This window comes from Vulpes vulpes, chromosome 6, assembly GCF_048418805.1.
Source record: "Vulpes vulpes isolate BD-2025 chromosome 6, VulVul3, whole genome shotgun sequence".
NCBI classification, from domain to species: domain Eukaryota; kingdom Metazoa; phylum Chordata; class Mammalia; order Carnivora; family Canidae; genus Vulpes; species Vulpes vulpes.
In genome coordinates this window covers 125,883,411-125,906,888 of record NC_132785.1, presented here as the reverse complement: position 1 = coordinate 125,906,888, position 23,478 = coordinate 125,883,411, and the positions used below count along the sequence as shown (strand labels likewise).

The window sequence follows — 23,478 nt, the reverse complement described above, 5'->3', positions numbered from 1 at the left end:
ACCACCTACTGCTGACTGCACCCCACCTGCTACAGGAGGAGGCATGGGTGCAGCACTGGAGCATGTCGTGGGCAAGGCTGCAAGGTGGAGCACGTCAAAATGAAAATCACGGTATCTGCTCACTGTGATGGAGCAAAGCTTTCAGTGGGCACGAGGAGACTGGTCTGACCCTGGGATCACGGCTGGGAGCTGCCTTTCCTAATCTCACAGGACTGCTTGTGTACTAAGTCAAATGTGCTTCCCCCTCAAGATGCCCTCTACCCCTCCTTTTAAAAAAAAAAAAAGAGCTAATTTCAGAAGAACTCTGCGTTTGGTCAGTAATCACGACAAGATGGGAAGTCTCCCACTTTTTCTCCAAACTCATGGGGAAAACACGAAGCAGGAAGAGTGATCCTGGACTCGGTCCATATTTGTGAGCTCCTTGTGTTTGACAGGTTCAGTGGGAGAGCCCATTAAACTCACTGCCAATTAGACCACTTCTGCCCATCTCTGGCACCCCCCATCCACCAGGCAGGAAGCCACGTAGAGGGTGGAAACTGAACTGTCTTGCTCACTGTGTCCCATTTCCTGACACATCATCCCCCCCACTCCATAAATATTCAGTGAGTGAGTGGCAGGAAGCAATGCACAGAGCAACAAAAGAGCAGTTTCATAAGGTGCAATCGGGTGCTAGGTGGTATTTTGCAGATAGGGTGTGTTAGAATTTCAGAGATCAGGAGGTCATATATATGAAGGTTTGAAGAGGAAGGACCTTAAGCTGTCTTAGGGTTACTGAATCAGTGGAAGGGGTAAATTATCCTAACTGGGAAAGTAATATCAAATATTAGTTGTGAAAATACAGGGGACTGTTGAGCAACATGTTTGAACTGTGTGGGTCCACTTATATGTGGATCTTTTTTCAGTAAATACAGCCCAGTGCTGTCAACATATTTTCTCTTTCTTTCTTAGGACTTTCTTCATAACCTCTTCTTTTCCCAAGCTTCCCCTACCGTGAGAACAGAGTGTATAATACATACAATATACGTGCTCATTGGCTATGTCATCAGTAAGGCTCCTGGCAGCAGTAGGCTATTAGTAGTTAAGTTTGGAAGGAGTCAAAAGTTATATGTGAATTTTCGATTATGTGAGAGGGTTGGCACCCTAATTCTGTGTTGTTCAAGGGGGCAGCTGTGGTTATTTTCTACATCAGGTTTTATCGAGGATAAATCAGGTTACTTCCAGATTTTGCAACTTTTTTTAGAAATTAAAGGATGAGTAGAAAAAACAGTGGTCATTTTGCCAAGCAGGGAGTCTTAACTGACAAAGCTAATGATCTAGAAAAACCTATGTTGGAAAATGTCACTTTATTATATGTGTCTGGAAGGGCAGATGGGAAAACAGATTTTTTTCTTTTTGCAGTAGATTCATTAAGTGTTTGGGAAGAGGCTCTCTTCCACACCTTCCCCAGCCTGCGTAGTTTGAGACTAAATCTGAGCTCCCCTTGCCTCCTGTCTCTCAGGGAAGAGGCGGCTGCTGCTCTTTACTTACAGACCTGGGTCCGTCTGCAGGCCTGAGGCAGGGCGTCTGCTAGCGCCACCCAGGAGTCCAAGGGCCCCCTTGCCACTCGCTTGGAGAAGGTCAAAGCTGTGGAAGAGAGAAACGAATAACCAGTGCCACTTCCTGCATGCCCAGAAGCCTTGGACACTTGCCCCAGGTCGTCCGTGTGCAGCCTGGGGGCCGGGGCTGGGGCCTTGCGCTATGTGGTGTGCGTGCCCCTGGCACAGGCCCTGCTGGCCACTGCACACCTTGGAAAGGCAGTCTGCTTGCAACTGGTCATGCCGACCCAGCGGTGGAGCGAGCGTCACTCCGTGTGGGGACACAACGGTTAACCATCCACACGGAAGTCATTTCTGGTCTGGTTGCTTTTTGTCTGCTGCAGTTTGATTTTCAAAAATGTGGCATGTCCTTAGAGGAAACCTGGCCTTGCCATGGATGTGGCCCGTCATACCTCCCTGTGGGCGACTTACCCTGACCTCTCCGGTGGGCACCCCAAAGTGCTCCCCAGTTTTTCCCAGCCTGCTTCCCCACATAGGTGCTAGTCCCCACTGCCCAGCTCCCTGCTCCCAAGGGTTCTTCAGACCCATGCAGCCTGGGTCCTCTCCACTGCCCTGCAGTGACGTATCCTCTAGTGGTTCTCGGACCACCGGTCACCCATTCCCCTGTCTATCCTCACTGCCTGGTCTTCTTGCATCCTTCAAGTCGCAGGACTCTGCGTTAGGAGTTAGATCCTCTTTTCAATAAAATCTCTTCTCACTTGTAACTATAATCAAATTTCATCTTGTATCAAAAGATGACTTAAGTCCATATATTGGATTTCTTGCTCTCTTTTCCAAGTGAAAAATTTAATATCTGTTTTATAGGTAGTGCTGATTCAACTGTTCCATTGAAAATTTGGGTCCAGAAACTGCTCCAACAAAATAGCACTTTTCTTAGAATGTGAGATTGTGTTTCCTCTGAAAAAAACAAGAGTGAAATCCATTACAAAACTGTTAATCAGTAAAGCATTTAAGAAAATATGAGGCAAATCATAATTTTTATGGAGTAGGAAGCAGTCAGGCCTTTTCTGTCTGGTACTGCTTGGTTCTGCTCGGCTCTGCTGGACTCTCGCTGGGCTTGTCCTCCTGAGACAGGAGCCTAGCAAGCTCGGGGCGGTCCTCTCTTGGCCTGGCCTGGCCCTTCGCTTTACCCCTTCATTCCCCATGCAGTCTCAGGGTAAATCTACTCTCGTATTACTTCACAGAAGAGTTTTTCTTGATGACATCTTTTTGTCCCCTAAGAAATGTTAATACTGATAGAGAAAACAGTCAGTAAGTACTGATGACATTTTGGTGCCTGCTCTTTTTTTTTTTTTTTTTTTTTTTTTTGTACAACAGTGCTTGCAGGTTTTGGTACCTGTTTTGGACTCTTAATGAAACAAAAGAGGAAGTTTGTGGGTTTTTTGGTTGTTTTTTTTTAATCAACTAAAGATGAATACAAGATCTTTTTGCTTCTCAACTACTCTATCCAAAGTCATGGACATTTGAAATTACATGTGGGTAGTCAAGTCAGTGTCTTGACTGAGTGTAATAATGTTCTATTTTGATTCTAATAAATATGCCCTTATAATTCAGTTCATTGCAGTTTTATTGGTGATATTTTTACCAGTAAGGTTAAAAATCTTGTTTTATTTATCATATTTCAGGGTAATACTTATGAAAGTTCTCTTTTCAAGATGCAAAAGTTATTAAGACTTTTCTGAGCTATACTTTTTATCAGGAACTCTATATGACAACAGAAGTTCAGTGATCTCTACACCTCTCCTCCCTTGGTTAGAACTTTTGTTTTTGTTTTTGAAAGAGTGTATGTGTGCACATGAGAGAGAGGAGGAGAGAGAGAGAAGCAGGAGCAGGGGGTGGGGAAGAGGGAGAGGGATAAGCAGACTCCCCGCTGAGCAGGGAGCCCAATATGGGGCTTGATCCCAGGACCCTGAGATCATGACCTGAGCCCAAGGCAGATGCTTAACCAATGGAGCCACCAACAGGTACCCTGGTTGGAACTTTTGTAATTTGCTGTCCCAACAGTGACCCAGGAAACTAGTGTTGGGACAGAGCATCACAACTGACATGTCCACAGATTCTCGGTGGATAGAAGTGGCTGCAGGGACCCTGGGAATGCTCAGTTCACCTTGGAGCTGGGTTTTCAGATATACATCCCCACTCACCTCCTGTGACCAGAAAGCACCTTTGCCCTAGATTGTGTTGAGTTGGTTTTGACCAAAGTAAACTCATGGCAGCTGGTGACAGTATGTATGATGTTTGGACTCCTGTGGTGTACCTGAGAACATGGATGTTTCACAGGTTCTCTGAATTGTGGGGAGGAATCAATCAATCATCATTAGGATTGATTGATTCCATCAGAATTTAGCCCATCTTTATCAGAACTCTGAGTTGGAAACATTTGGATTCTCAGCTTCCATAGTGTACTCGTAGAATTCATTTCTCCTAGCTACTTAAAGACTTCTTCAGTTTCTTGTAGGCTTAAAGGCAGAGAACAGTTAAGAGGCCAAGGTTCATTTCCCTAACAACTATGATAACTAAGAGAGTTGAAGGTAGCCAAAAAGTTAATGTCGTTTAGGAACTTGGAGATAGTACAGGTTTAATGATTGATAAACCTGTGGGGTATTTTAGAGGCTGTTCAGAGTTATCATGAAAATGATAGGAATTCCAGATAATGGAATATTGGAAGTGATTGGAACACTAATGTGGCATAATTCTAGTGAAGAGAATGCTGGAAAGAAATTCCAAATAATATCCTGAGGTTTTGAAATGTAATGAAGGGAAAGGGAGCATACATATCATGTATTTGATATGCATGTGGTTTCTGGGGCCAGCATTCTTCTTGTCCAGCATGCAGGAAATTGGGCCAGATGATCTCTGAGTTACTGTCTAGGTCTGAGATTTTATGACAGTGGATACTTTTAACTAAATATGGTATCTTTTCTGGTGGTTGGGAAGTGATAGATTCACAGTTTTAGTCTGGCTAATGTTGCCTGCATCTAAGCTTTATAATGTCCTTTAAAATATCTCTGCTGTATTTTATTTTTATTTTATTGAAGTGTAGTTGACATACAATATTACTTGTTTCAGGTGTACAACATTGTGATTCTACATTTATATACATTACAAAATGATCACCATGATAAACCTAGCTACCGTCCATTACCATACAAAGTTATTATAGTATTATTAACTATATTCTCTAAGCTGTACATTGCATCCTCGAGTCTTATTTATTTTATAACTGGAAGTTTATACCTTTTAATCCCCTTCCCCTATTTCACCTATCCCCACCCCTCTCCCCTCAGGCAATCACCAGATTGTTCTCTGTATTTATGGGTCTGTTTCTATTTGTTTCAGTTTTGGATTCCACGTATCTAGAGACCACATATGTCTCTCTCTCTCTGACTCATTTCACTTAATATTGTCTAGGTCCATCCATACTGTTGTAAATGGCAAGATTTCATTCTTTTTATGGCTGCATAATATTCCATATATGTAATAATTAAAATGTTATGTATTATATTATACTGAAAGGTATAGCATATAATATGTAATCGTGTCATTTATAATTAATGTGTTATGTATTGTACACATACATACACACCTCCTCTTTATCCACTCATCTACTGATGGACACTTAGGTTACTTCCATATCTTGGCTATCGTAAATAACGTTCCACTTTCCCCACATCCTCGTCAACACCTGTTGTTTTCTGTGTTGTTGATTTGGGCCATTCTGACAGGTGTGAAGTGGTATCTCATTGTGGTTTTAATTTGTATTTCCCTAGTGATGAGTGATGTTGAGCATCTTTTCATGTGTCTGTTGGCCATCTGTATGATTTCAGAAACTGTGTATTCAGGTTCTCTGCCCATTTTTTAATTGGATTGTTTGGCCTTTTTTTGATACTGAGTTGTATGAATTCTTTATATAGTTTAGATATTAACTCATTATTAGGTTATGTGAATTCTTTATATTTGAGATATTAACTCCTTATTGGTTATGTCATTTGCAAGTATCTTCTCCCACTCAGGAAGTTGCCTTTTTATTTTGTTAATGGTTTCCTTCATTGTATAAAAGTGTTTTAGTTTGATATAGTCCCATTTTGTTTATTTTTGCTTTTATTGCCCTTGCTTGAGGAGACAGATCCAAAAAATATGTTGCTCAGACCATTAGTCCAAGAGCTTTTTGCCTGTGTTTATTTTTCTAGCAGTTTGATGGTTTCTGCTAAGTCTTTAATCCATTTAAGTTTATTGTTGCATGCGGTATAGAAAAGCGGTCCAGTTTCATTCTTTTGCATGCAGTTGCGTAGTTTTCCCAGCGTCATTTATGGAAGAGATTCTCTCCCTGTTATATATTCCTGTCCCTGTCAAAGATTGACCATAGAAGTGTGGATTTATTTTTGGACTCTATATTCTGTTCTGTTGGTCTTTGTGTCTGTTTTTGTGCCCATTACCATACTGTTTTGATAACCATAGCTTTGTAGTATATTTTGAAGCTTGTGGATGGTGATGCCTCCAGCTTTGTTCTTGCTTCTTAAGATTTCTTTGGCTATTTGGGGTCTTCTGTGGTTCCATACAAATTTTAAAATTATTTGCTCTAGATCTGTGAAGAAAGCTGTTGGTGTTTGGTACAGATAGCATCAAAATGGTAGATTGCTTTGGGTAATGTGGACATTTTTTAAAAAAGATTTTATTTATTTATTTATTTATTTATTTATTTATTTATTTATTTATGGGGGGGGCGGGGGCAGAGACACAGGCAGAGGGACAAGCAGGCTCCATGCAGGGAGTCCAACGTGGGACTCAGTCCTGGGTCTTCAGGATCATACCCTGGGCTGCAGGTGGCACTAAACCGCTGCGCCACTGGGGCTGCCCTAATGTGGACATTTTAACAGTATTAATTATTCCAATTAATAAGCATGGTGTATCTTTCCATTTATTTGTATCATCTTTAATTGTTTTCATCCATGTTTATAGTTTTCAGAGAATGTGTTTTTCACCTCCTCAGTTAAATTTATTCTTAGGTATTTTATTCTTTTTGATACAATTATAAATGGAATTGTTTTCTTAATTTCTCTTTCTGATAATTTAGTATTAGAATATGGAAATGCAACAGATTTATGTATAATTAATTCAAGTGTATTATTTGTATCCTACAACTGTATTGAGTTCATTTATTACTACTAATAGGTTTTTGGTGGAGTTTTATGTTTTGACCTCATACTGTGTACATATTATTATTTTGTGTATCCTCTGATGAATTATTGTAGGTCTAGATGATTTTACTTCTTTGTTTTTTAACCTTCATACTAGCTGTGTGCTATATATATGTTTACCTTTACCACTGAGTTTTTTTCTTTTATAACTTTTAAATTTCTAGTTATGGCCTTTCCTTTGTGTTTAAAGAAATCCCTTTAGGGAGTAGTTGAGCATCTGCCTTCAGCTTGGATTGTAATACCGAGGTCCTGGGATCGGCCCGTATCAGGCTCCCCGCTGAGAGCCTGCTTTTCCTCTGCCTGTGTCTCTGCCTCTGTCTCTCATGAATAAATAAATAAGATCTTTAAAAAAATAAATAAAGCCTTTTAACATTTCTTATAAAGCCAGTTTGGTGGTGATAATCAACTCCTTTAGCTTTTGCTTGTCTGTGAAACTCCTTATCTTTCATTTTGAGTGATAACCTTGCTGGACAGAGTATTCTTGATTCTAAGTTTTGGCCTTTTAGGACCTTGAGTATATTGTGCTCCTCCCTTCTGGTCTGTAAAGTTTCTGCTGAAAACTCATGTCACAGTCTTAGGCGGGAGCTCCCTTGTACAAAACTAGTTGTTTATTTCCTGCTGCTTTTAAGATTCTCTAACTGTTGAAACTTTAATTATAATGTGTCTTGGTGTGGGTCTCTTTGGTTCATCTTACTTGGAACTTTCTGTGCCTCCTGGATCTAATATGTGTTTCTTCAGCAGGTTAGAGATGTTTTCAGCCATTATTTCTTCAAATAGGTTTTCTACCCATCTCTCTTTTTCTTCTCCTTCAGGGAGCCTTATGATGTGAATATTAGTGCACTTGATGCTGTCTCAGAGGTCCCTTAAACGATCCTCAGGTTTACATTTTTTTTCCTTTTTGCTGTTTGAGTTGGATGATTTCTGCTTTTTGCTGCTTGAGTTGGGTGATTTCCACTACCATGTCTTCCAGATTGCTGTTCTGTTCTGCATCCTCTGATCTGCATTTGGTTCCTTGTAGTGTATTTTCCACCTTAGTTACTGTATTCTTCAGCTCTGGTTCCTTTTTATATTTTTATCTCTTTGTTGAAATTCTCACTGTGTTCATCCACTTTTCTTTTAAGTTCAGTGAGCATCTTCGTGACCATTACTCTGAATCCTTCATCTGGTAGATTGCTTAACTCTGTTTCATTCAGTTCTTTTTCTAAGGTTTTGTCATATTTTATTTAGAACATATTCCACTGTCCCCTCATTTTGCCTCTCTGTTTTTTTTTTTTTTTTTTAAGATTTTATTTATTTATTCATGAGACACCCAGAGAGAGAAAGAGAGGCAGAGCACAGGCAGAGGGAGAAGCAGACTCCATGCAGGGAGCCCGATCCCAGGCCTCCAGGATCATACTCTGGGCTGAAGGCAGGCACTAAACCGCTGAGCCACCCAGGGATCCCTTACCTCTCTGTTTCTGTGTATTAGGTAGATGAGTTATGTCTCCTAGCCTTGAAGGAGTCACTGTATGCAGAAGGTGTCCTGTGGGAGCGGGTAGCACAAACCACCCGGCTCACCCAAGCCAAGTGTTCCAGGGGTGACCCCTGTGTGGCTGCCTGCACCCTGCTGTTGTGGCTGGATGGCAGTTGGTACACACCCCCTGTATGTGGGGTGGGCCTCTGGTATGGCTGGATGCAAGGTCCTGGCTGCCACTGTTGCAACCATCCTAGTGTGTGGAGCTAGATCCCCAGAGCAGGGGTTACTTGGGAGGGCCTTAGGTGTTGGCCTGCGGGGGTGGGGGTGGGGATGTGGAGGGCTGGGTTTATGCTGAATTTTAGGTTTGTTTATTTAATCTCTACACACAGTGTGGGCCTTGAACTTAATCCCGAGATCAAGAGTCATATGCTCTTCTAAGCCAGACCCATGGTCCAATATGCTGAATTTTATTTTACATTTTTAAATTAAAAAAAAATTTTTAGAAGATTTTATGTATTTATTTGAGAGAGGGACTGCATGCATACACGAGAGAGAGCACAAGCAGGGGGAGGGGCCAAGGGAGAAGGAGAGGCCAACTCTCCACTGAGCAGGGAGCATGATGCAGGGCTTGATCCCAGGACCCTGAGATCATGACCTGAGCCCAAGGCAGATGCTTAACCAACTGAACCACCCAGCTGCCCCAATATGCCGAATTTTAAATGAAAATATTTACTAAGCTTTTTTCTAGAATTTTGTCAAGAAAAAAATGTATTTACTATACCAGAACATATGCTTTATTTTTAAAAATAGAACAACTGATTGTCCTTTGCCTTAAAGTAACCTCCAAAAACCAGTGGCCTAAGTCATTCTCCCAGCCCCACGCTTATTACTGGGTAGCCTTGGACATACTGTTACCTTCTTTGCCTGTCAGCATTGACAGAATGGGGCAGATAATAGTGCCTGTTTCATAGGCATCACCATGATTAAATTATAGTTGACCCTTGGACAATGTGGGGCTTAGGGGCACTGATCCCCCCAGCCCTGTGCAGATCCACTTACAACTTTTGACTCCCCAGAAACTTAACTACCAATAACCAGCTGTTGAGCAGAAGCCTTATGGAAAACGTAAACAGTTGATGAACACATATTTCGTATATGTATTATGTACTGTATTCTTACCAAAAAGAAAAAGTGAGCTAGAGAAAAAATGTTATTAAGGAAATCATAAGGAAGAGAAAATAAATTTATAGGACTGGACTATAAAAAAAAAATCCACATATAAGTGGACTTGCACAATGGACTTGCACAATTCAGACTGTTGTTCAAGGGTCAACTGTATGTAAATACATATAAAGTTCTCAAAAGAGCTCCTTGCACAGAGTGATTAACAAATGGTCATCATTGACATCAACCTCTCCCCCTCCCCCCCCCCCCCCCTCTCTCTCCTGGAGATGCAGAGAGCTTTCCCATGTACCTAGCACGGTACTTCCTTTTCTAGGACAAGAGTTTATATGCATGCTCTGAATGTCAGTCACCCTATCAAGGAAATTGGCTTCACAGTGGTGGTCTTAATGCTCTCGTCTTACAAATGACTTGGGGCCTCTGATCATACGGAATTGATTAATTTAACCAGAGTCCAAAGTCTTGTGTCCTGAATCTCTGAAATCTGAAATAGCTGAAATGAAAAGTAAGTTACTATGAAGCTGAGGACAAGTGATTCTAGCCTGCTTCCTTGCTGCAAATGTGTCCTTCTGAAACAGTAACAGCTTTTTAGCATTCTGTGTGTTGCCACTTTCATTAATGGTAGGTTTGAGGAGCTGCTAGTATACCTTATCAGTAAGTATTGATTATGTGGTAGAATTATCTTCTTGTGGACCAGAGAAGTTTGATTATGATTCAGTTAATCAGCAGATTGAGCCATTTAGGTGGGGGAGTGTCAAGAGACAAAGGATTTTAGAACTTAAAAGAAGATGGAAGTTATTTGACCCCCTTTTCGGGTGGGAAAATGGAGGTATAGGGGCTGGGTGACATGAAATGACATGGGAGGGGACAGGCTCACCTTTTCAAAGGCTCAGGCTGCTGGATGAGGTGGAGTATGGTGGAGGGAAGTTTGGTACAGAGGACTGCCATGCTTGGTCCAGTTTGCTTCCCCGTGGATTCTTAGAGTTTTCTCAAATAAATGTGTTTAAAGATAGATTGGGAAGAAAAAAAGAGAGAGAGAAAGAATATTCTCCGACCCCTAGATGCCGAGAGAACACCCTCCTTATAAGGGATGGAAGGTAGAAGAAAAGGAGAGGAAAGCTGTGTCTCTGGAAGCCTGTGGGAACGCCTCTCGGACGAGGACACATGAAGTCCCTATTCCCTGGTCATTACTGCTCTGTGGCCAGATCACCTGGTCCCCTGCCCTGCCTCTCACCACCCATGGAGTTGTGGCAGTTTGGGAAGTTGTTGCCTCCTGTATCTTGCCTCTTGGTCAGGCTGTTAGGGAGCCATGGAGAGGAAATCTAACTCCACAAGACCACCTAGCAAAGGGCAGAGTGTTTCCTTCACAGTTGAAGGGAGAAGAGTCCTTTGAATGAAGCACCACTCAAACTGTTGGGGATTCGCTGGTGGTCCACACAAGTCCCTGCCTCACTGAGGTTCCCTACTGTGGGAGAGAGGCATGCATCAGATGTTCTCACACGTGTGCATGTATGCACACATGTGCACACACACTCCACAGGTGGCAGATTGGGGTCTACCTGGGAAGGAAGGGAATGGGGCACTGGCAGGAGGTAGGGCAGAGGACCCAGGATGGTTGGTGAGGGTGGCCCTGGAAGAGGGTCTGTACTGTAACCTCTCCTATCTAGTATTAAGTGACTCCTTGGACTGCCGCGAGGCAAAACCCTCACCGGGCGTTCCCATGTCTCTTTGTCCACCTGTCACATGGCACCTGCCAGAGTGGCTTCCGTTTCAGATGATTAGTAAATAAAACATTTGTTGAATGAATGAATTTCTAGTCCTAACCTATTTTCACTTTTTTTTTTCCTGAGTCAGTAAACATTTGGTGAATGGATATTTGGTTGGCAGTCAGAAAATGCTGATTGATCATGGCTATCTTTGATCATGGCTGTCTTTGGTTTATGGTTGATTGTCTATTTCAGGCTTTGCAATTGGTGATTCGTAAAGTTTTTGAGGAGGCATATCTTTCATAGTGTTTCAGCAAATTTCAATTTACTTTAAACTGATAGATTTCAGTGTCTTACAATGAAAAAACTCAATTCTTCCATCTTACTTTTATAAATTTACTGAATGATGTTGATATTTCTCCACTCATTTTCTTAATTTTAACATTTTTATTATGAGATAATGTACATTTTTATAGAAAAATTAAATATATAAGTGAAAAGCAAATATTTTAAATTTAATGTGTATTGATGTATTTATTTGATCATATTGAGTCAATTCAAGGAACTATATGTTGGAAAATGCCCTAAAGAGTTGGATGTAATCTGTGTTTAACAATAAAAGTCTTAAAATTGATTTTTTTTTCCCCTTAAGAGCCAAATACATGAACCATGCTTCGATTCTGATTTATGGTCATCAGAACTAAATTTTAGATTCAATAGTTATTTTGCAGTTTGTCATTCTGTTAAACTGGGTTATGTCCACTTAGAAAATTCACAGCTGGGATCCCTGGGTGGCGCAGCGGTTTGGCGCCTGCCTTTGGCCCAGGGCGCGATCCTGGAGACCCGGTATCGAATCCCACATCGGGCTCCCGGTGCATGGAGCCTGCTTCTCCCTCTGCCTGTGTCTCTGCCTCTCTCTCTCATTAAAAAAGAAAAGAAAAGAAAAAAAGAAAAGAAAAGAAAAGAAAAGAAAAGAGAAAAGAAAAGAAGAAAAGAAAAGAAAATTCACAGCTGGTTGACCCACGAGGAGCGTGCTGCCTGTGTGACCTCCACTTGGAGAGACGCCTCCACGTGTCGTGTAGAGCTCCCTTCTGCTAACACCCCCATCCCCACCACCGCTTTGTGTTTGCCTGTTTCTCTCCTGTCCTGTCCATAGTCCACCTTTCTTCTCTTTGTTGCCCTTCTACCCTGTTCCTTCATTCAGATTCAGCTTCCTTCAGGGGAGACCCTTCTTTGCTTCTGACCACTCTCTGGCCCCTTTCCCTCTGTGGTTTCATGGAATTGCATCGAAGGGGTCTCCCCTCCGTGTCAGGATGGGTGGGGGAGGCTGCCTTTTGCCTCTCTCTTTTCTCCTCAGTTTGTCCTGGGCCTAACATTTGCTGAGACCCTGATCCACACTGGGCTTAGGGAGGCTGCCACGGGGCTGCTTTGTGGAGGAATCTCTCAGGTGGCGTTGAAAGCACCAAAGAGCTCTTGCTTCTGTGAGAAGGAGTCACAGTTCCCAAACGTATAATTGCATCCACCCACATAGTTCAGATTTGAGGTCTGTGACGGATTTTATCCTTGTAGAAGTAAGAGAAATGAAACCATCACTAGAGTTAGGTGTAACTACCCACAGCTAGTTAACCCTGCTGCCCCTTTTAATATACACTTAGGAAGTAAAGCCAAATAGAATCTTAGTCATATTTTAGTTGGAAAATTTTAATTGCATGCTATTATGTTTTTTTATCAGAATAAACCAGATACAACTTCTAAATGATGTATTTTGCTCCTCCTGATACTATAAAGCCATTAATAAGTCACTGAACTACCATATATATTTTTGAAATTAACAATTATATATTATAGCAGGCTATAAATTGTTTAAAATACAGTATTTAAAAGTCATTTTTATGAACTGAGGCACTCACTCTCCTTTTAGTATATTTAAATACCTCCTTGAAGGTGATTATTAAATGTGTTCAACTTAATTTTCTCATAAACGTCTGTGTAGGTAGAGGTGAGTGTTCTTTAAAAAAGTAAAGATCTGATTTTTATGTGTTTAGTGTTTGTCTTAGAGGCCATTTGCATGTTCTAATCCTTTTTTTTTTTTCTTCTTAGAGGATTTTGAATCTTTCCTCAGGTTGAATACGTTCCTTCTGAGAATTATTTTAGGAAATGCCTCTCTCTGTATGTGGGAGCATTTATCTTTGGTTTATTTTAAAAATGCTTTCTGTTAGATGTTAAAAAGAAAACAAACTTGAAGTCAAATGCATTTCGTTTGCGTGCAGAGCGGTTGCAAAGCTGTTTCCCATACTAGATGTTTCTGAATTAGGAATTCACATAATAACGAAGTCTGCTTATTTTGGTTCTCCACAAAGGTTTGTTGTATGAGCTTAAAATAAGGCTGCAGCTGATCCGTATAACACATATTAACTGTTGATTTAGTTTAAGCGCACGTCTGTATCTCTCATTTCTGATCAACCCCAACAATCGGCATGCCGTGCAGCAGCCATCTTCCTTTATACTTTATTAAATCTCTGTCAATTATAAATATCAAGGTTCTACATTAATGTCAAGATAGTGCATCAAAAATTCATGGAATATGTGACTTTTTCCAAGGGTATTTAATACTTAATGCATTTGTGTCATTTTTCTTTCCAGAGATATTGACAGGTTTTATTAAGTGTTTGTTAGGGAGATTTCATTTTATCAAGGGACTATAAAGAGAAGCTGCGTGCTAAATCAATTTTTTAAAGCCAGAATATTGTTCATTTTTTCATCTTCAAACTCTTGTAATCCATAGGTTTTATTTAAATTTCCTCTCAGTTTATTTTTGTTTTATGTGAGTGATAGTTCAAGACAGAACTTTAATAAGGATCAAATATGCTGACTGTAGTGGTTTTTAATTTCCTTAAGCATCGCTACCAGACCCATGCAATATGGTAAATTCTTCAAAATGTCATACTTACATATTTAGCAATATTACTTCTTTTTATTGAAGCCAAACAAATGATTTTAGATATTAATCTTTCCCAAACACAGTGATTATTTTGTACTAGATACAATATTACTGTGTCTCATCTGGAATACCTCCTTTTGGCAGAAAAGGGAACGGAAGAGGACTTCACTGGGTTACCCCTTGCATAAGGAAATGAGAATCTTCTTTTAAGAGTTAGCTCTTTAGGGCTTCAGGTCTGATGACAAGCTTCACCAACTGTTTATTTCTCCAACTTCAAATATTTATAATGTTCAAAAATCTGCAGAAAATCTGTGGCTAGCTTCTAACCCTATCTTCATGGGGGTGAGAGGTGAGGAGGGAGGTGGTGCTTTGTCGGACCCCAGACTTGCCCCTCTGGCCCCCCCTGCCCAGAAGACCCCATCAAGGCTATCTTTCTGACACTGGTGGATGACCCTCCTCACCCATCCCAGGTGTATCCATTTCTCAGAAATGAGTCACGAAGAGGAAGCTTTCTGTTTTACTTTTTTATTTTTAAAGCATAAGTTAGGAATGTCGTCTCTTGGAGAAGATAGGCCACAATGAACAAAACCTTTATTGGATTTTGCTTTGTAAGGTGAGGAATGTTTAGTTATCCTGCCTTTAAAGAATGACCTTAAGGACTTTTCATCGAAGAATACTTGAGGAGGTTTCAAATAATTTCGGATTAATATTACAATTTTTGCAAGATGTATTTTTGAACCTTAACTTGGTCTTCAACAAAGGAAAAAGGCTTGATGTCAAAAATATATATATCATTCTGTCCAGAGCTTCAGGAGTGTTTGAAAGAGGTATTTTTCTTGTTCTTGTTCATTTTCTCAGGGTATGTGAAAACCATTCTTTTCAAAACTAAATGTTTTTTACTTGCAAATCATTTTCGATATCTGCATCTTTCAAAATCCGTGTAAAACCATCGTGTGATACTTTTAAGAGAGAGGGTACGTGTGGTTGTTTTGTTTGTTTTCGGAAGCCAAATTTTGCTTCAGTAGAGCTGAAACAGTAGCTATTCTGGATAAACCCCATTTGGGTTTACCCTAAGTTGCTCTGCAGGCCTTACCCTGGGAGGGAATTCAGGAACTCTGCGCCTCGAACCTGTTCTACCGTGAGGCCAGTAGGTGGCGATAGTGCCACGGTGCTGAGAGCCCTGCTGAAATGGAAGGTATTTGCCTTTCTCCATAGTGTCAAATTAAATTTTGCTTCAGTGTAACTGTTAAGTGCATGTGTTCTGTGACAGAATAGCTTCTTATACCAGAATTATGTACAGTGGGCACACCCAAAATTTTAAGCATATAAGAACAACTATTTCTAACAGTTTCTCCAAATATTACATAACCCTACAGCCAAAATAATTGTCACAATTAATCTGAAGAAAGCATTTGTGTGTGTGTGTTTTTCTTCCTGGGTCGTCTCTGCGACTTCATCAGGACTGTGAGCATGGACTTCTGTTTTCAGTAAGGTACATAAATAGGAAGGGAAACATTTTGGAGTTAATTTTCCATCTTTTTGGTCCTTGAGGAAGTTGCCTTTTTTGAGCAGAATCCATAGCTGTTTGAGGGTCCTGCAGTGTTGGAAGATCCTTGCTCCAGTCACTTTGACATTTAGCATTCCAGTTTTGAAAATTTTCACCCTTTCTCTTATTCAGGAAGTCAAACTTTTTTTTTTTTTTTTTTTTTTGCAGAGAGGGAGGGTCAAATTCTTAATACCAGTGGGATCTAGTGTTGAAATTTACCAACTTTCAAAATACCGCAGTTTAAATGAATTAAGGTATTTTAAAATAGCAAAAACAGCAATGCTTCCCACCTCCCAGAGTTTGAAAAGCAATGGCTTAGGCACCATCCTATCCGGTCCACGGTGGAGGGGATGTGAGGTGTCACTGTATTATCAGTGAGAGGGTTTTCGGCAGCCAAGGTCCTTGCTACGGCGCTGCTTTTCTTTTCTCTTTTTTCTTTTCTTTTCTTTTCTTTCTTTTCTTTTCTTTTCTTTCTTTCTCTCTTTTCTTTTATTTTTAAGATTTTGTTTATTTATTCATCAGAGAGAGAGAGAGGGAGAAAGAGAGGCAGAGACACAGGCAGAGGGAGAATAAGGCTCCAAGCAGGGAGCCTGACGTGGGACTTGATCCTGGGTCTACAGGATCACACCCCGGGCTGCAGGCGGTGCTAAACCGCCACCCGGGCTGCCCCGCTACGGCACTACTTACTGGCACTTTGGTTCTGGGCTCATGGGGGGGGACAGTTCTCATCTGCTGAATTTGTACTTTTATAAGAAAAGACCTGAACACTATTGTGGTTAAGTTTCATAATGGTAAATGAAAAGCGTCTTTACGACTCATAGAACATGGCCTTGCTTTTCATTCATTACAAAGGAGGGGGAAAGAAGCTTCATTCTCTGGGATTCTCACACCTTCTCTAAGGTTGACCAAAGCATGGGAATTTTTTTTTTTTTTAAACAGAGATAGAAAATCCCAATCTGCCCCCAGCAGGTAGAAAATTCCTGTGGGCAAAATGTCCTTTTGTATATTGACTTGAAACATACCTTCTTTAATTTCACTTTTGTTACTGTAGCATTTCAAAATTCCACACATATAATTTTATATTTTGACTTTTCTTCCAAAGGGTTAAACCTGGGCTAAGAATTAGAGGGGAAAGCAGGCACCTGGGAGCTAACACCCAATTGGCAGCCTTTTGTAATATATAATTTGCCTAAAATTGCGCACTGAGCACAAGCTTTTGTTTTCTAATTGATTTACGGTTTGAGCCACTTTTACCTCATCCCCTACTGTCCTGCGCGCGGTGCCAGCGAGTACATTACAGGGAGCGATGATAAATGGCCGTGCACTTGTGATGCTAATGCGTCAGGAGTACAAACTGCGGGCTGCACGGAGCTCCGTGCATTAACAGCGGTGCGGAGCCCGGACAGCGAGGTCTCGCTGCGTCTCAGAGATGGCCGTTTGCTCATCTGGCCACTCTGTTGTCTGTGTGTCAGACCAGAATTGAAACTGAAGATTAAAATTATGCTGTTACAGCTTTTCATTTCTCATCAGAGACAAAGTTTTTGAGCCCTCGAAAGGTCTAAGGTGGGGGTCGTTGTGATGTTAGAATAGGAAAGGTGTAAAACCTTCTTGTAAGTGTGAAAGTGTGGACATCTTCACCAAGTGTTCTTTGGTCCAGGGGAAAAAAATGTAGTCTGATTTAAATAGGCCAATCTCTATTTTATCTTTGTCTTATTTGTAAAATGTATGATTTCACAAAACTATTTTTCTTGATTTTCTGTACTTGAGCCACGTTTGCCACGTATATGATTCATTTGCACATAAGTTGATTTACATCCAAATGATTTAAGTCGGAGATAAATGAAAGAACCTTCAATTTATTAGAGTGCCTTTAATTGTTCCTTCTATCGATAGAAGGCGAGATTTGAAATGTATTCTTGAGGGATGTGCAGCACGTTGTGGGGAGAAGAATTCGAGGAAGGCCAGGGCAGACCCCTACTTGGGAGGCTCCTGGCTTCTGTTTGCACCAGATTCTCAGAGCGTGGGTGTGCCCACCTTTGGTAAAGTCAGTCCACCTTAAATTTTATTTTTGCGTGGTGTCTGTGGGTTCTGGTATCGAAATATGAAGAAGCAGATTTATGGCGGCTGCTGGGCACAACAAATTAAGTTGACAGTGATGTATGAGAGCATAATAGCATGATGATCCCTCAGTAGCGCGGCTGGACGCCTCCTGCTTCATTTGGCTCTTGTTAGGATCTGTTAGGAAGCTAAATAATGAAATTCTGCTGACTGATTTCTGTTTTCCCTTTTTCTCTTTTCACGTCTGCTTTCTGAAACTTCTAATTCCCAGACCCATCCTCATGCCAACAAACTGCCCTTGAAGGATGCTTTCACTTATGAGGACTACAGGTTGGTGTGGGGAGTGTGTGTGTGTGTGTGTGTGTGTGTGTGTGTGTGTATGTGTGTGTGTGTTGGGGTGTGGTGGGGTGGGGGATGGATGTGTGTGTGTTTGCATCTTTGGTGTGTGTTGGGTATTGTGTGGCTTGGGGGTGGTTTCTGAGTGATTTGGGGATCTTGGAAGTGGGAAGTACTTGAGTAAGAAGTGACCTGCTGTGACCAGTTAAAGCCCCCAAACAGGTAGTTTGACGGAAGTTATAATGGACAGCTGGGGTAAGGATCAGCATTTTAATAACCACACCAAAATTTCCCGCACCCTGTGGTGGTGGGGGATTAGCCGAGGTGGCCAGGTGATAGTGGAGATTCATGTGCAGTGGTCATGAGAATTTTTTCCCCTTTTTAAATAGATTATTTTAGTGTAAAGTGGGGACTTTTAAAAAAAATTAAATTCAATTAATTAACATATAGAGTATTATTAGTTTCAGAGGTAGAGTTCATTGATTCATCAGTTGCATACAACACCCAGGGCTCATCACATCGTGTGCCCTCCTTGACATCCATCACCCAGTTACCCCATCTCTCCACCTGCTTCCCCTCCAGCAACCCTCAGTTTGTTTCCTATGATTGAGTCTCTTATAGTTTGTCTCCCTCTCTGATTTCGTCTTGTTTTATTTTTTCCCTCCCTCCCTCTGTGCTCCTCTGTTTTCTTAAACTCCACATATGAATGAAATCATGTGATAATTTTTTTTTAAACAAAAAGGTGTAATTGCACAACGTAATAAAAAATAGCATGCCATATTTTGTCGAGTTCTTAGAGGGTTTCTGGTCAGAAAGGAATTATGTTGTTTGCCATTCACTGAGGCTTCAAACAGGTGCAGAGTCCGCATTTGGGTAGAAGAAGGTGGTGTGGGCTGGCGGGGCAGGGGTCCTGGCTGCTGTGAAGACCAGAGGCCTGGAGATCTCTGTCCCCAGTCCTCCTTCCAGACCCTCCCCCCTTAATCCTCACCCCTGGATTTTCTCGGTCTCCTTTTCCCTTCTAGTTCCCCCTTCCTCCCTTCAGTCCTAGATTTAATTTTAAATGCTGAGGAAGAAGGCCAACCATCACCCGTGGTACTTTGGATAAGGTTTTGAAAATTGGTGAGAAGTCAGACAAACTGTAGTTTCTGCACTGGGCTCTGAAATGTGCCTCCTGTAATTCACCTCTTTTCTGATTGTTACAGGTGGGCAGTCTCTTCTGTTATGACTCGACAAAACCAAATTCCCACGGAGGATGGTTCCCGGGTGACCCTGGCGCTAATTCCTTTATGGGACATGTGCAATCACACCAATGGCCTGGTAACGACCCCCTCTGTGTTGTGTTTAATCCAGGGAGCTGTGATGAATAAGCTTTAAAGTGGACCTTCCACCTACAAATCATGCCCCCTCCCTGCTCCCTCCAAAGGGAGCAAACAGAACCAAGCTGAGCCACCCCTCCGACCTCCCACAAATAGAAGCTGCTGTTTTTCTGTCTCTGCGTTTGCTTAATCCTAAAGACCAGGAACTTGAATCTTATTCCACTTTCAAAAACCACAGTGAACTGCATTTATTTGCTAAGCCATAATTCCAGCCTAAACATTCATTTTCTTATCTTATTGAACCACAGACTAAACCAAAGTTTCTTTTTTCTTCCTCTCCTTAAAATACTGATTTATTGAAGAAAAAAACACAACTTTACTTCCTTCTTGTTTTCTCTTTTTATGTTCTTTGTTTTCTTTCTTTGCCGACTACATTCCCAGTGATGCATGTTCTCTGATTGCTTCCTCTCCCCTCTGCCTTTACCTGACACGCTGCCACATCCTTGGCCTGCTTATTAACCTGCTTTTATTCAGCGAAAGTTTTCCGGGTGCTGGGGCAGGAGGAGGTACACTGGGGCGGTTGGCTCCTGGCCTTGCGTGTGGGGTTGCCATCTCTGGCGTGGGAAGCGCCGGGTGGGAGACAGTAAGAAAATACGGAAATTTTATGATGATTGTTAATTACGACGTGTGAGAGGAAGCCGCGGAAGCCGGCTCCCTGTTCCGTAGCGTTGCAGCAGCGGGGGTTGATGTCTCTCTGTGCTGAGGTGGTTGTCTGAGCAAGATTTCCTGATATCAGTATACAGAAATATGATCAACGTCAGAATATTTTGAATTTTTAAGCATTATACTGGGATACCGGCTTGGTTATTTTTTGGTTCATCTTTTCTCAACATCAGCTCTCTTTGTTATTATTAGCTGTCCTATAAACAGGTTTTTTAAATGTTGTAAATGAGTATTTCCCATCTGACCCCACAAAATGGCCAGAACACACGTAACACATGCCAAACCCTTGAAGATAGAATACCGTAGTGCTAATTTGGGAGAGTCTAGCAACAAGTATACTCTTAACTTGTAGAGAATGAAGAGTTCCCCTCTTAAATTAATTTCTGCCTTAATTTAGATATGCTTAAGTTAATTAGCCATAGTAAAGAACAGTGTTTTATTTATTTTCATTCTTTTTTTTCCTTTCCTTCAGAGCTATCTTAACACTGATTATAAGATTGAGGTTCTCATATTTTTCAAAAATCTTTTAATATTTGACTCTAGTATTTTTCTTTTTCTTTCACTTCATTAGATCATTGGTTCTCAAACTTGATTGATCATTAGAGTTTATTTTTATTTCTAAAATTTAAAAAGTCCATACTTTATTGTAAATAAACAAAAGCAGTTATATAGATGCCTCCGTAGGAATAAAATATGGAGGTTCCCTTCCCCACCAGCACCTTGCCAGCACCCAGCCCTACCAGCAGCCCGAGTCCCCCTGTTCAGCACTTTCCAGGTACATGGTTAATGGTTTTGTGCGAATCTCTCCCTCATTTGTGTGCATTTGCACCCTCAGACCCTCACATACACACTGGTTTTTGTGTTGCTTTCATGTAAATGGGATTAAGCTATTTAATTTTTTTCTTCTAAGAGTAAAAAACAAAAAGTTAATCTCAAAAATAATGCATCAGTGACAACCACGAATGCTATATTTTCTCTAACATTGTTCGTAAAGTCCATATCCAACCACAGAGCTGGCGAAGCATCACTAGCCTTTAGAAGGTTTCTACAGGATGGTGGTGCTTTTTCTTACCGTTGTGGTTTTCCCTGAAATCTTAACTCCACGCCTTGGTTGAACCATTTTCCATTGTAACATAAGACTTCAGGGAAATTGCGTCTGGTAGAATTTGAGAGTCTATTTTAACACAATGAAGTTAATCACAAATATCACGTGTATTAACACTTAATCTCTTTTTAAAAATAAGGACCTTGAAATTAAGGCTTGGCTTTTCAGACTGTTGGTATTCTGTTTTGTGTGTGTCTATCCTGACAGTCATCGTCTGTCTCTTCTATCACTGAGGGAGTAGGTAGGAATCTGTAACCCGGCAACGCTGTGTGCTTCTGACAAAAACCTGGTTATGGGAGTAGAGATGGGAGGGCCGAGCCTGTGGCAGTGATTCCAAGCCAGGAGCGGCAGAGAAATAGGGAGGAACATAAAAGGATGGGTTGGTACCTCGGCCAGAGATGGTGGCACGTGTGAGCCCATTTCCTAGCCACTTGGAGAAACAGATTTAGGCAAGTTTATGGACATCGTATTAAACTGTAAGAAATGGCATATCTTCAAATTCTGAGTGACTGGTTCAGAATTAAGGTAAATAGCAGTTTTCCTTTCTTGAGATGGTTCGGTTTGTGCAGAGGAAGACACTGCCAGGTGAATTATTGGGCACCGTGTCCATTCCAGTAGGTAAAGCATGTTGGAGTGACCAGCCCTTGTATTTGAGTATGTGACTCTCCCAGTTGGGGCAGAGGGGCCTTTGGAAATTCAAGCAGAACTGAGAGAGGCTCTTTTTCAGGGTCTTTCTGGTAGAATATTGAAACATCTAAATCATGTAGATTTCCACGAGGCTTCCAGCCTAAAAATGAAATCCCAGTTTTTTATAAGTAGCAGGCAAGGCTCCCTACTCAGCCTGTCCCCAGTATACTCCCAGCACACACAGGTCTGAGCCCCTGTGCCTCATCAGATACCAGCACATGTCCACCTCAGGGCCTTTGCTCGGGCTGTTCTTGCTGCTTGAAACACTTGCTCCTCCAATGTCTGCAAGACCACTCACAGACTTCCTCAAGGAAGGCTGCCCTCAGTGCCCCATATAACATCACCACACCTCCCCTTCCATGCGTCTCCCTTCCTGGCCCATTGTGTGTCTCCCATGTGTCTACCTACTTATTTTTGTTTATTGTTGGCCCTTCCCTGTCCCTCCTGCTTCCCTGACTGCTCTCCTGCTGTCTGATGCTCCCGCCACGTTCCGTATAAACACACCGTGGAGTGGCAGACTTTCAGGGCTGTGAGTTCATGAGCAGTTCCTATTGCATACCTTATTATCATGTTTTGGGGGCAGAAAAGTGGTTTTGACATTGGGCAAGAACTTCACAGAGCTGATCTTATCAAGTGTTGAAACTGTTACTTGAGCAAAGATGTGCCAGATTCCTGGCTACATTAATTTGTTGTTGCTTTTGTGTCTCTCTTGGCTATGCAAAGCAGAAGCAAGAAGGATTTCTAGGTATACGGTTACTAAACCATTAGTTCTGGGGATACTGGGTTTAAGGGTGATCATCACATGGCCTCCCCATCCTAAAAATGCCATTTCCCAGACTCAGAAGTAATTTTTTGGGTTCAAGCTTTTGATACCTTTATTATTACCAAGTAGCACTTGCAGAAGTCTGGAATGTTGATTCTCCAGGACAAAATAAGGAGGTCAAAGTAATTAATGAACAGCTTCAGGCAATCTAAGAGATGGGGGGGCTGCTCTGAGAGACAGACTTTTTTTTTTTTTAACTTTTTATTTATTCATTCATTCGAGACACACAGAGAGAGGCAGAGACATAGGCAGAGGGAGAAGCAGGCTCCCTGTGGGGAGCCTGATGTGGGACTCGATCCCAGGACTGGGATCACACCCTAAGCCAAAGGCAGACACTCAACCACGGAGCCACCCAGGTGCCCCCTGCACATCTGTGTTCATAAGGATAAAAGCCATGCCTCCCCTTCTGTGAACCTCCCTTCCTTTTTTTCCTGTAGGTAGAGTGCAGGGCTACCAAAAGGTTTTAAACAGGAGGTCGACAGTGTAGTGTCACTAGGATGCAGGAAGGGCAGAACTGGACTTTGAAGCCATTTGGAAGGTTTTTGCAAATGGTAAGGACCTATGGCCATGTACAGTAATGACAAGGAAGAAAGGAACCCAAAGGATAATTTTGGAGTTCATGTACTGACCAGTAGTGGCACCAGGAATATCTTTGGGCCTGTGTAAAGACATGGACTTGGCTTGGCCCCCAGGACAGGAGAGACTGGGGAGTGACACAGGTTTCTGGTATAGGGAGCAGGTTTGGGGTACTTACTTGTAAGAGGCTTACAGATGCTTACAACATAGCACTAGGTGGAAAGTGGATA

At 41.6% G+C, this 23,478-nt stretch overlaps 1 protein-coding gene across 5 annotated transcripts in view; it reads left to right on the top strand.

The window, feature by feature from the left end:
- SETD3 (SET domain containing 3, actin N3(tau)-histidine methyltransferase) overlaps positions 1-23,478 on the top strand; it is a 79,953-nt gene that overhangs the window by 45,058 nt on the left and 11,417 nt on the right. For all 5 annotated transcript variants that reach the window (XM_026012556.2, XM_072762271.1, XM_072762272.1 and 2 more), the window contains exons 7-8: positions 17,954-18,012; positions 19,221-19,335. In XM_026012556.2, the coding sequence (XP_025868341.1) occupies positions 17,954-18,012; positions 19,221-19,335 (174 nt within the window). The remainder of the gene's footprint in view (positions 1-17,953; positions 18,013-19,220; positions 19,336-23,478) is intronic.